General features: G+C 46.2%; 3 protein-coding genes across 3 annotated transcripts; 1 reads left to right on the top strand and 2 right to left on the bottom strand.

Annotated features, from left to right (window-relative positions):
- Positions 1–8,287: 8,287 nt before the first annotated feature.
- On the top strand, positions 8,288–9,301 carry AO090010000296 (NADPH oxidase family protein; the record flags this gene model as incomplete). The annotated part of the gene is made up of 4 exons (XM_023233715.1): positions 8,288–8,584; positions 8,639–8,746; positions 8,810–8,999; positions 9,294–9,301. 4 exons carry the CDS (start codon positions 8,288–8,290, stop codon positions 9,299–9,301), a joined length of 603 nt encoding a protein of 200 aa, XP_023094125.1.
- A 772-nt stretch (positions 9,302–10,073) lies between these two features.
- On the bottom strand, positions 10,074–12,665 carry AO090010000297 (uncharacterized protein; the record flags this gene model as incomplete). Its single annotated transcript, XM_001827261.3, has 1 exon — positions 10,074–12,665. One exon carries the CDS (start codon positions 12,663–12,665, stop codon positions 10,074–10,076), a length of 2,592 nt encoding a protein of 863 aa, XP_001827313.3.
- Positions 12,666–13,072: 407 nt separating this feature from the next.
- Positions 13,073–13,519, bottom strand: AO090010000298 (uncharacterized protein; the record flags this gene model as incomplete). The annotated part of the gene is made up of 1 exon (XM_023233714.1): positions 13,073–13,519. The coding sequence occupies one exon, from the start codon at positions 13,517–13,519 to the stop codon at positions 13,073–13,075; it is 447 nt and encodes a 148-aa protein (XP_023094126.1).
- Between the last annotated feature and the right edge of the window lie 249 nt (positions 13,520–13,768).

Genomic DNA, 13,768 nt, shown 5'->3' with positions numbered 1-13,768 from the left:
ATTCCTAATGCTAACTGAAATCACCTTGTAGTTTGATTTAAATTCATGAACTAGGGCTGCGCAAGATTGACCTCTCAAGAGCGGCAGAAAGTCAAGCAAAGGCCTTTCGGAGAGAAAGGGTATGAGGTGTTGGACCCACTATTTAAACCACAAGTCAAAACTTATATTAATCATGCTGCTAGGATAAAAGTAACTTCAGAGGGGTAAGGAAGGAACTGGTGTCGGAATGCTTAGTCCCCTTCAGATTGAGATTGTATTGCACGGAATAGCAATTTTGTGGTAGCCGGGAGGACGCTGAACTATTTATATATTACTTTGATTATTATTCCACCCTATAACAAGTGCCACGTGCTCTATGTTGAAGATTCCTTGAGTATTATATTGCTCCGCTCGAGAATGTCGTGCATTACGGTAACGTCGAGATAGTGTAGACCTGCTTCTATCATACTTATAGATCAATCTGGGCGTTAGTACCGACAGCCCGCTTGTTGCGCAAAACTATACAGCGAACGAACTGATTAGTTGGTTAATTACGCAGAAATATAAGAAAACTTTTAGTAACGGCTGTAGATAATTATTTATTGCAACAACCTCTGCTTGAGGCCCCGAGAAATCCTGTACAAGTGAGACGGCGTTTTGCAATAGGACTGGGGGAGAAAAGTCAAGAGTGTGAGCGTTTGGATGGTTTTCAATTCCATTTGTACGACTAGCATTCGTAGATATGCTACTGTACAGGTAGCTTGTCTGTCTCGGCGAAATTAAAATTTGTGAATAGGCCGTACGGTACCTTGAGGACATGATTCCACCGGGCCCTACAGCGAGAAGAAATAGCTAGTAGAAGGTAGACGTTACTTTTTTGTCCACCAATCTCCGAGGAAATCCGTCCGAAGGTGTCCAATGGATGGCACTTTCGTAAGTTCGGAAGCTGGCTCACACATCCGAAACTCTGCCTGACGCAAGATTGTGAGTGAAGTAGGTTCAACGAGATTGTTCTTCCTAAGAATTTTTCATCGAATATTAGTGAATGGTCACATTGTTGGGTATGGCAACACACTTGGAGCTCTCGTGTATCTCCTTAACCCACAAGCTTAATTTTCCCAAAAAATGAACCAGAAGTAAATATACTGGCACCGGCCAGGACCCATGGCAATGGCCTATGGAAATGAGGGCGGCACCAAAAACCGACTCCGCGTATACAAACGGAGAGTTCACGTTTGTAGTAAACGACCGGGTTGGGCCCATGGTTCCGAGAAGAAAGATTAATGCACGTGTATACACAAATCCATGCAGTGGCATCATGCTATCATGGTAGTGAACAGGATTCTGGCTGAAGTAGGCGCGCACCACCAGGACAATTCGCATGACTGATCCTGCCTGATACGCTGGTCCTATTTTTCACTAGTTAGATACCTCACTTATATGCTTTTGTGGTTATTCTAAACCAATACTTACTAGTGTGTGGGGGGTAACCATTTGGAAGGTCTCTGACCAGAACAAGGGAAGTATAGGAATGTATCCAGCAGGATATCACTGCGACTATGGAGCACTGGAAATTTCCATAATACAAGATAACTTCAAGCACACCTGATAACACATGCCAGATTAATCCTAAGTCAGGTTAGCCTGGTTGTATCACAACTTCAAGTTCATATAGCAACCTTCATGGCGAGGTCGATATATTCTTCCTCTGTTTAGCCCATGATATATGGCAAACACCCCATACAACCCTAGAATAATCGCATCGGAGTCAGTACTCTGTACTCGTTCCACTTTCATTATGTCCTAGCGATGTATGTGGCTGGAACGGATTTAGGAAAAGGCGTCAGAATCTTATATTTACAATCAATGAAAGAAAGAACATGAGACTATAGAAAGGAGGTCTCGCATTCGTGTTCAGATATGTCAATAAAGATGTGCTCTGGTCCTAATAGAAGCATGCCACTTATTAATTAGCTGGTTGTGTTCATCTAACCGCCAACGCGGAACGGTTGTTAGTCATTCGTAAAGAGCCAGCAACTGCTCAACCAACGTTTGCGTCGCATTTTGCTTAGCTGCTGAACAGTTACTCAACCTAGGAGTAAACCAATTTACAATATGATACTCTACACAACCCCTTAACAAATCACGAAACTGAAATTCAGATCATGGCAGATTGTAAAGATAAATTGAGACCGACTAGTATAGGCAGAGGTATTGCTAGCATATGTTTGATGAACGTGTCCATCTAATTATACCTGATTACAATATTCAACTCTAATACTCATACTCGCCTCGGATGATTTTGGTAGTGCTTATGTGGATACGTCAAAATAGCCTGTGAAACTCTAGTCATCCCTGAAACAGTGAAAGGTCCCAAGCAAACTCTGGAATCTAAATAAATTGCTTCTTAATGGGTGGAATACAACAGACCACACCGTATTCTCTGGCATTTACAGTATTGAAAGTGACTATTGACAGTCACCTGATAATGGAATCGCCAACTGCTGCTGGTTGTGCCAAATGGGACAAAGTCAAAGGTGATATCTTTATGTGTATTGCTAGGTCCTCGATAACAGCGGAGCCGGCTGCAGCATCCTATCATGATCTAGAAAAGGATCACTCGTTTTCCAAACACATATATGCTGGGGGGGTACAAGCTTGTGTCATTGTCCGGTATCAGAAAAGCCCTGTCGGTAAGCAACTTGATGTATTCAGTAAATCTTGACCATCGGCTAACGGCAGCATCCTTCTAGGCCCATACGACGAGCTTCTATGGATACCTGGGGCTTTCAGGCTTCCAGAAACTGGAAAGACGGCATACCGAGCTACACGAATCTATGTTTCTGATGAGAACGCTGTGTATCAAGGTTTGTGGCAAAACAAATTCCGATCACAGAGGCCTATGAGAAAGAAAACAACAAGCAAGCTAATATACCCTTCATCAGGCCGTAGCAACTGGAATGTACCCAAAATGGTAAGTTCAGTAAACGATTTCTTCAAGTGAGCTAGCTCTATCTTAATTGACATGCTCGTTGGACAGCTCGCGAGGTTCGAATTTACCGAATTCCGAAAGCAATCATCTTCCTTACAGCAAGATAAAAATATCAACCCACAAAGAAGGCGAGCTGTTTCTGGAACTAAAATTGATACCAGTATTTTTCAACTCGCGAACAATACTCCCTATTAACTCCAAGTTTTTCCCATTTAACCTAAGATTTGTATTCCCCCCGCTCCCGGAAAGCAGAGATAAGCAAGAAGACAAGCGTGTGGGAACAACAGAATGGAAGCAAGTTTTTTTGAGTGTCGCGGGAAGGGTCGGGGTCGTCAAAACATCTATTTCACAGACATCTGGAAATCTTTTCCCTGATTTGGGCGGAAAATGCTACTGGCTATGGCTGAAGGGTGCGGAGATTCGAATTGAGGGGCTCCCCTATCACACGGCCACTCCTAGTGCTCCACATAGGCAGAAGCATTAGAATATTAAACTTGACGATTAATGTAAATCATTTAATGCCACACTAAGCAGCTTTAATTCAAGCCTTGCAATACATCTAAAGTATTTCTAAGAATGTATACAACACACGTACAGAGTGTCCAGAAAACCGGACCACCTACTCTATATTTTCTCGAGCGTACAATGCCAAGGCCATGCATGTATGGCAAATAAGTTTAAAACACTGTAAAACAACTCACTAGCTACACAATATCTAGTCTTACTCAAGGGATAATTGTATTCATGGAACATCCCACCGCGCTTCGCATGTCAAGACTTATGAGGCGAGTACGTATCTCTCTTACGGAAGCTCAGCACCTAGCCGTAAGTAGTAGGCAACTTCTGTTGTAACTATATCTTCGTCCACACTTCCATTTCGTATCATACCGCTAAGATAGCCATAAGTATATCGAGATGCGAGCCGGCAGTCCTCATATATGGCCAGCGCAGGCTCAATGAGATTCCCACATTTGGTATATATGCGATTTGTGTTCTATTGGCCTATTAATATTCACCTTCAACTTCAAGAAGAGTGTTTTATCATACATAGTTACAAAAGAATATCGAAGAGCTGTTCAGGTAAGACACACGGGCACAATTGCCGGCTTCAGCACCACAATAGGTATCTTTAGCGTCTCGCAGATGGTTGATATTCACGTCGGTGGGCCCAATATAGGCGAGGCCGCGTGTGAAATCGCAGATGGGCTTTCCTATCTATTTTTAAAGAGATGTAAGCCATCGGGTACCTTAACGAGTTCTTCTTGTAGGAGCTCACACCACGCTTTCCCGGTAGACCTCTCTCCTCAAGGGCAGGAGCAGGAAAGTTCGGCGAATTCAAAATCTGTGCACGGAAAGTAAGCCAAAACTCAAGATTCTCCACCTGATTTCGTCCATACTGTGCTGGTTCTCCTGGCTCCTGGGTAAGTTACGACACCGTAGATCTACTGCAGTTAGCAAGGAACAAACCAGAAGGACTTGACAACAAACCACTGTCGCTAAAAACAGGAATAACGTCAAAATGCACCTGCTCTTGAACATTGTATCTGCGTACTCTGTTCAAATCTAATTAGTGACTATGTACAGCCTAGGACAGCAGGAACCAACCGGTTTATATCTTTGTGGCAAGATCAGTACAATCTACAACAGCTATGGATCCCATCATTGCCTGGTCGATATTATATACCACAGCCATGATCATCGCTCAAGCTCTACTTAGTTGAGTCAAATTATAACATGGGCCCGTAGAACCTTAGGCTTTTATTCATGGTTCACTTCCTACAAAAGGTTTCGACAAACAAGATAAAATGATCCATATACATTCTTGACATCTCCAAAATTATTTTCCATGGGCAGTACATTTTGTAGCGCTTTGTTCATGATTAGAAACTACCATTATGTGGTCAAAAACATGATAAGTCATATGTTAATCTAGGTTAAACACCCTGCATGAACTTTACTCAAAGAATTGTAAGGGATAATGTACCTAGAACCCTGCTTCAATTCTTTCAGCTCGACTGGATAATCAATTGTCCTCTAGATATTGACGGTGTTTTTTACTGGGTCAAACAGGCTTGTAAGAGCCTCTAGAAATGGAGTCCAGGAAGAGATTTTGGTTCGCTAAGTACTCATCAATGGACCAAAACTTGTAGATGACTTTGTAAAGTACTAATGGAATTAAAGTATAAGTATGTAACCAAAGTAAAGTCAGAGTGGTAAGAGACACATTATTCCAGTGAAAGATATATCTAAAAACTATTATCCCAATGGTTTATTACTATATTATCGCGCTTGCAGCTGCCATATCAGCAAGAGCACAACAGCAATCTGGGGGAGGCGTTGGAGGAGCTTGCACCTTTCTCACAAGTTTCACTGATACTAATGTAATTTTACGGTCAGTAAGTGGTGGGCAAGAACGTTCCATCTCGGTGAGAGATGGATGTGAAGTTCAGCTTGCCGCTGTTTTTCGTGATTGTGCGTTTCCACAGTGGTTTTTCTTCACGTCTACTGATTTATAATAGGTCAGCAAGACTCAAGCTTTGTGTGTGAAGAAATCTCGCTGTTGATTTCAGGTGTATCTTCACAATCTAGCAACGCTGTGACAGCCACAGAGAAATCAGGGCGAAGTACATCTAGCTCACTGGCCAACCAGAATGTGACCACACTTACTCAACCACCTCGAACGACCCAAACCTACTCAGTGATGCCTATCGAAAGCGAAGCTAACTCCCGCCAGGGACGACCAAGCAGCTCAATTGAAGGTCCTCAATCTAACACGCAGCCCCCGGAGTCCATAGTAACGGCATCAGCCAAACACCCTACGTCTGCAGATGGTCTGTCCCATAGTGAGACAATGAGTACTACGTTGGGAGCAGAATTATCCTCTCCATCCGTATCTGCGTGTGCAGTGAAGTTAGTGACTGTCTTTCAGTATGGATTATCCGAATTATCTAACCACAATTCACAATAGGATCGGCGAATTATTTGTCGGTAACTGCTATTGCATGAATGGAAGTACCATAAAATACCTGCCCAACGAGTGTATCATACTCCCTTGATGCAATTATGATTCGATCAGCGGAGACGTTGCTTTCTCTCTTTGTATCGTTTTAAGATCAGGATACGGTTGCTAGCGAATATAGTGCAAGAAACGCGCGTTCTTTGACTTCTCCAAAGCCCTAGCTACGTGGTAAATTAGATTCTTTCTGTAGAAATACGATGAGACCTAGGCAAAGATTATATTATGAGTAACGATTAGTTATTTTATTACTTGGCGTATTTTTGAAATTTATAATAGACATACAAGCGCAACCTGTCGAGTAGAGGAAGTGAATAGAAGGTGTTTGAAGGGAGATAAACACAAATTTGCATAGATTACAGGATCACAGTGACAGGTCTCCGATGCCGCTGGTCACTCTTTTTTTACCATTCGCCTATTTGACAAGGGTTGTGGGCAACAACTTTGAGCGATGGTGGACCTGCCCTAGCAACGGAGCAAATGAATGAGATCCCAACTCATGCTGCTGTGGATAAGATAGGCCCTTATCCATCGATTGCCACCATTTCTTCTCCGCCTTATAATTGACCTAGCCCATTAACGCATACAGTACATACTATGCAGAGAGCCTCGCTAAGAATCGAGTTAGTCTTACCATTGTAGTATACTAGTATTATAGTATCGCACATGGAGAAGGGTGCGCAGTCGGCAGTCAGAAGAACCTGTCTTGCTCATGAAAGACCAGGATCTATGGATGGTTTTCTAGTACATTCTAGTTAGCTAAGAGCCATTCTCTAGCACCCTCGGTCTCAAAGATCGCATATGGGACAATATACAAGACTACCTACACCAAGATATGTATCAACAGCATATAGTACGTAAAGCACTCGCATGATATGATTGAGCATCGCTGCCAGTGGGCTCGGAGTGAGCAGGTTGGAGCGATTTGCTGAAAGGGGCAATATTGTGGTGCTGGTAGGGTGGGGTGGATCTGTCTCGGTGTTTCGGCCATATGTAGCCTTTCAAGGTGTTCCTTGCAACCCTCACTTTTTGACCACCCTCCACGAGCTTAGCTGCAGCCCCAACATAAATGCTCTGTTATGTAGCCCGACATTAGGTGCTGTCCAGAGGAAAGCTAGTACTTTCCAGATAAAGTTTCTCACTGCTTTTGAATAAACTAACCGCCAGAGAAGTACTGAGGATCTATCCGGGGTGAGCTCACTGCCAGAGTTATATGTATCTTTGTCTAGGACCCTGCCCGTTTTCGTGTCTCTATAGCCTTCCACAAGTGACATGCTACCTTCATGATATGACCAATATTCGTGGCTATTCTATATTATATAAATATTCTCCTTCGGGTGATATATCTCTACAATTCATTTTTTGTTGTTTGACTGTCTTGGCCTATTGTCATTTGCTCCCTTATCACACATTATGGATGCATTGGCTATTTACGCTATAACCGCTGGCGGTATACTTGGTAGTCTTTTTTTGGGCCGGACACTCTGGGTAATCGCCAACTGGTCAACTTCATTTTCTCATCTATATGCTCGGCATCTGAGTCTTCCCTTTGTTGTTCGTAGGCATCAGTTCTGGGGTCCCTGGACCCGAGTTGGCATTTTTCTCCATGTATCATATGCTGCAATCAATGTCTTTCTCGTCTTTTTCCGTAAGCAATCGTTGGCTGACGCCGGCTGTCGGGCAGGAGAATTAGCCCTGATCAATCTGATTTTTCCACTTTCTACGATCCACCTAAGTTATCTCGCCGACTTACTAGGAATTACCTGGTGTACATGTTGCAGAATTCACCGTGCTACCGGATGGATGGCTATAGCACTGATATCATTCCACATTGTTGCAGCAGTTCAGATGCGGGGATTTAGCTTTTCGTTCCACGAGTCGGCAAACCTTTTCACAATGCTTGTATGATTTATTGTTGGGGCTGGGCTCACTTTGTTCTAACTAATAGTCTATAGGGGGCTATCTCACTGGGTATCCTTACTCTCCTTGCGATCCCATGGTTTCGTCGACGGTCATACGAGATCTTTCTCCGAGGCCATCAAATCCTTACCGGGCTCTTCGTCTACGGCACCTGGCAGCATCTTCTAGCCCAGCGACGTCCCCCCAGCATCTACCTCTTCATTGCATTAAGTATTTTTGCTCTTACGTCTTTCTTACAACTAGTAATCTTCTTATATCGCAACGGGCTGCTAGCGGGCCGCGGCTGTCCTAGAGCCGTCGTGTCATTCATTGTGAGTGGATCTACGGAAAAAAGTTCTGCAGTAACAGCGATTCGGATTCGAATTCTCCTACCTCGATCCATGAGGGTGCGACCTGGACAATACATCAATCTTTGGCTGCCGTCAGTCAGTCTGCGGTCATGGATGCAGACACACCCGTTCACTGTCACATCATGGTCTAGAGATCACCAGGATACCATGGAACTTCTCGTGCAGCCACGCCATGGTTTAACCGCGGATCTTCTTCGCTACGCTCCTACAGTTGCTGAAGGCTCGGTCTCCTTCTTAGCATTCTTTACTGGTCCTCATGGAATTAGTGAGCATGTGGACCGATATGAAAGCGTCTTGGTGATTGCTAGTGGATTTGGAATTGCCACAGTAATTCCATACTTGAAAAAAATGATCTACGGCTATAATACCTGTACCTCCCAGGTTCGCCGACTGCATTTAGTCTGGCAGGTAGAGCTGATCAGTGAGATTATCGCAGCTCAGGATCTGCTTAATAATCTGTTAAAGGACGACATCATGGATGACGGCTATGTTTGTATTTGATTTCCACGCAAAGAGACGATCTGCTGAAGCTAATTCTTGACAATATTCTAGATACTCAACATCTCAATTTACGTTTCAAGCGGCCTCGAGCGGAACAAAGTACCCTTCGGTCAGCACAAACGAGTATTTCTTTACCAAGGAGTACCAGATTATCGAAATGTAATCTCGCTCGAGGCGTCCGGAGAGCAGATTGAGAGATTACCCAACATCCGGGATGAGCAAGGTCGAACGCTGGTGATGGGTAGGCGCCTTCTATTTTATCGTTCAGGTCGCAAGCTAACCTTTCCGGCTAAGTTTCCACAACCGATAAACTTCGGGACCATATACGGAAGACGGTACGGGAACACCTCCATCAGGGGTTAAAGCTTTCAGAACTGGAGTTCCAGCCCAGAGCCGATTGAGAGCACTTAGAAGCGCGTCCCGCCATTGAGTTGGGCTTCAAATCCTTGAAATGGCACGTCATATGGCTAGATATTATTGGCGATTTTAATGAAAGTCACAATCCAACTGCGGCTAGCTGATAATACTCTGGTAGGCTGGTAATTTCAATATTCAGCCAGATTTGGCATGTTCCCGTGCGTGGTTTCAGATCTTGGCTCTGGAGGGCTCTTTGCCCTCTTGATCACCCTTCACTTAAATTTATTTACTACCGATGCTATTCAGACCAACCCCACCCCCCCCCCCCCCCCCCTCCCCCAAAAGAAAAGTAAGGCGTAGAGGTATGCAACTGTATTGGCTATTGTGCGTACAGAGTCATTTTTAGCCACGGAAAACAATGATAGCAGCAAGCAGCAGAGTCACTCAAAATATCTAGGTGGTGAAGGACAATCCACTTTCGGAGCAAGGTAATGCAATCCTAGTTTATCCCATGACTAACGTACATTTATGTCGGCAATATTGTGAGCCCACCAGACCTATGAGATGTTTCATATGGCCATAATTTTCTTGTGCAGAAACATATTTCAAGTAGGGATTCTCATACCGTCTTACCTTCTGTGAGAATCCTCACAAGAGGAAATCTGTCATAGAACAAGAGTTTTGAGTCAGTGTTTTTATGTTCTTTTCTCTCATATAAGAGTCTTCGCATGAATACGCTCTTAGTCTAATGCTTTCATGGCTCAGTCAACATGGCATAATACACATTTCAAATACTCGTCTAAGAGGAGATTCTGGTGTGGTTCCCAGACCTAGAAGCTTCTACATATGCCGATCTTCTACATGTGTCCGAAAGGATCTCAAGAGGACTTTCACAGATCATCCCTGTACTTAAGAGGCCCTCCTTAATACTCAGACGTCCTTGGGAGACAAGGGAATGTTACTCGGGCTTTCGCGGACGACAGATCTTGGTTTGTCGTTCTGACCCCGATTGGTCCTGGTCCAGCAGTTTCGAAACGGAGTACAGAAGCCGCCGGTCCTTGATGAGTTGCCCGTCGGCTACCAATTTACTTTCCTCATGCTCAGAGATCACGAATATCCTATTAATCCCGTCGGCAATCGCGGCACGAAAGCATCCGGCAGGGCTCAGGCTCTGCAAGTTTACGTCGTACAACGAATATTTCTTCCGCATGTATTTCTTCGCAACCCGTTCTACCGGCGAAGGATCTAACACATCCACGCGGACAAGGTTAGTTTGCCGCCATTCCCCTCGTTCGAATGACCAAAATGAGATTTCAACAATGTCGGCCGGCGGCGGCTCTTCCTTGGATGCCACTGTGGAAGGGGCTGGGCTAGTCGAGGCATCCGGAGAGGGCGAAGCAGAACCCTCTGGTGCCCCGGGAGCACTAGTGGTGCCGGGTGCTACTTGGGGCTTCAAATTTTCAGCATCAAGTTCCGTCAAGGGACGTTCCTGCCGTGCCGCAGAAGTGTGGCCTTCCGCGGTGCCTCGGTCTGGGTTCTGAACAGCGGCTACCGGCTCCGGTGGATCCTCAGCAACAGAGACTGCTGGGTCCTGTTCTAAAGCGGGTTGGTAAAATTCCGGTCGGGAATAGTTGGACGATGCCGGTGAAGTCGGCGCATGAGGTTTGGGAGACCCGGAATGGTCTTGCGTAACTGATTCCGGAGCTGCCTTGGGCTGAGTTGAGGAGAAATTAAGTTCTCTCTCTAGCCGCTCCTGGTCGAGCTCTTCCTCCAACCGGTCCTGCTCCTCCCGAGCCTGTAGGATCCTATTGATATATTCCTCCATATATGGCTCTGGCGGGGTCTGCTCAGTTGGGGTCAGATTTTCACCACTAGCAGCCCTGCGCGGTTGCTTGGGGGATGGGTTACTCGGGTTTTGTTCCAAATCTGCCGCTTCAAGTGGTTGACCAGAGGTAACTATACTGGAAGTGGTCGACTCAAAGGGATCTGAGTCTCTTTCAACGGGTCCTGGTGCAGCGACCTGTTCAAAGACACCATCATCAGACGGCTCTAATGATGCAGCCAGCTCTGACCTCACCTGACGCTCAGTCCGATCATGTGCTAGATGCTCAGAGTCCGGTGTAGTAGCCTTAGACATCAGATCCACGGCTACGGCTGGTGGTGATGGCTCAGGGGTGCCTGCATCGGTGATCCACAGATCCGAGCCGTCATTATCCTTTACCTCGTCGTTCGTGGACCCTACGCTCAGGGAGTCTAGCTCCATTGATGGCTCAGCAATCTGTCCCCCTAGTTGTGTCTGGCGTCTTCGCTTTCGCATTTTGCGTGTCCGGCGTCGTAATCTCTCATGGACTCCTGACTGGTGCTGTCGCCCCCGTATGTTCTGTTGGCCTCTTCCTGCCGGTGCTCCTCGCGGCTCGGATTCAGGTTGCTCCGCCACTAGTCTCGCGGGACTAGTGGCCTCCAGGTCTGCGGCAGCGCTGTCGTCCCTTATAAATAACGGCGAAAACGCAGGTGAACCCTGGAAAAACGTGTCACCATCGCGATCCGTGTGAGGGTCGCTATGAGAGCAAGGTTTCCCGAAAAAAGCAAAATAGACGCAGCGACGGACGAAAAATGTGGTAATTGTATCGGCAATTATGATCTCGTCCTTATGAAGATAGTCTATAAACAGATGTAGGCTGTCTTGCCTCTGCGTCCGCTTTTGGGGCGTCCCGCATCGGGCTCGAGCCTTTACGGTGCTATCCGCCAAAAGCTCAGGGTTCCGCTCAGGCTCATAAGGAACAGCGGCTGAGAAGCACTCAACGATCCGGTCGACAAGAGCATTGAATTCCCCCACGTCATATCGAAAGCGGTGGGGTTTCCGGGCCTGCAGAAGAGCATCCCGGGCGATCTGGCGGTCAGGAGACCCCTGCAAGATACTCTCGATCTCCGAAGAATGAAATCCAAGGCGGCGCGCGAGGTCTGCCATATCGTATATCGTACGAGGGTCTGCCATGGCTCGATTGGGCTTTGCCAAAAGATCGTCATCATTCTTCGGATCAGTTGGCATGAGGGTATAGTTCCGCATGGCAAAGAGCCAAACCTGTCGGTAGCCGAGATCGAGGCGTTCTGCACTGTCTGCGCGCTGAAGACGCTCGGTGCACTCCGACGTCTGAATGAGACAACCATCTTCAAGGTCTGGTGAACCATGGAACATATGTTTCATGGTGTTCCATATGGACTCGTTAACGGGGCCGAAGAGTCGCTTAATGCACTGTGCGCAGTTTTCCAGATATTTGAAATCCTCGAAAAAGGTATATAGCGACGGTACCAGACCATCAAAGACCTCCAGACGGCTCCAGATAGACTTTCGCTCTGTCTCACTGAAGTCTGAAAATGCCCGGCCACTCAGGACAAGGCCACATGCGGTACTTTTATCCGCGCGGCTCTTTCCGGGGGCCAAAAGCTGCAGGTTATCTACAGTATCTTGATCTATTTTCTTCATGGCAGCCGTATCGGCGCCGACGAGAGATGACCAGAACTGCTCAATGTGTTTGAGATAGGTAATCATCTCCTACGTGTTGTCAGATGTATATTGCAAATTGGCCGAGAGTAGGAAAAAGGTTAATATTGGTAACTACTCACTTCTACACAGTCAGTGGCAATCAGACGATGTAGCATGCTGATCCTCATCCCATTGGGCCAGATGCCTGGAATCCGTAGCAATTTATCAAAAGCGCCGCGAAGCCGGCGATTTCTGCGGTTGTCGAGTTGTTCCAGCCGGCCTTGATTGCTTTTTGACAATCGTACGAACCACCGCTCTCGGAAAGGCTCGTTCTGCTCACCTTCATATTGTCGTATTTTTCGATATATTTCGCCATCAGTTGGCACCTTCTGGTTGGCATATTCTTCTACTAAATTCGTCCTTAGTTCCTCACTAATATCTGTACCGAAGCACACAGTCAGTTCTCGTCGCTTCTAGAGTTGGAATAAGGCAGCGGCCTGACCGTCAAAATATAGGTCTACGGCCCACCATCGGTCGATGGGCGCCAGCACCATGGAGCCAGCCTGCGCGCGATGTCGTCCATGCAGACCCCGCAGTTGGCCTGATGGGAACCGGAGACTAGGAAGATGCTTAGCACTTTTAGTCATCAAAGCGCCGGCTGTCACTTCCGCTTGCTGGAGTGCCGTGGAGAGATCATTTCGAGCTACGATCACTGGAATACGATTCTCCACGTCAAGGCGACGACAGCGATTCTTTCGAAAGATCTGGCAAATCCTGTCTAGATTTCTCGAGTCTAGGTCTCGAGGCAATGGTGGGTCAAATTCAATGTCATTGATGCTGACTTTCGCCGACCCTTGATATTTCAGGTGTCGCTCGGAGGCGAGGCGCACCTCTTCCTCAGTAAACAAGGCCCGCTGCATTTGGTCCAGCTATTCAAAAAAAAAAAAAAAAAAAAAAAAAAGACAAATATCATAGAACTACTGAGGTACAATAGGAATTGGGTAGATACGGTGCGCGATCAATGCCGTATTTGAAGGAACTGAATCATTTGACCCTCCAACAGCTGAGGGCCACTGCTGAGGGAGGGCCCTTTCCCCTCAAGAAGACTGGCCGGGGTCTATATAGAACTTGTCTGTTGGTGCAGGCGTGGAATTGATAATTTTGTTTCT

This window comes from Aspergillus oryzae, chromosome 8 (genome assembly GCF_000184455.2).
Source record: "Aspergillus oryzae RIB40 DNA, chromosome 8".
Classification (NCBI taxonomy): domain Eukaryota; kingdom Fungi; phylum Ascomycota; class Eurotiomycetes; order Eurotiales; family Aspergillaceae; genus Aspergillus; species Aspergillus oryzae.
Note: the sequence above shows the minus strand (reverse complement) of the source record. Positions and strands in the feature narration are given on the sequence as shown.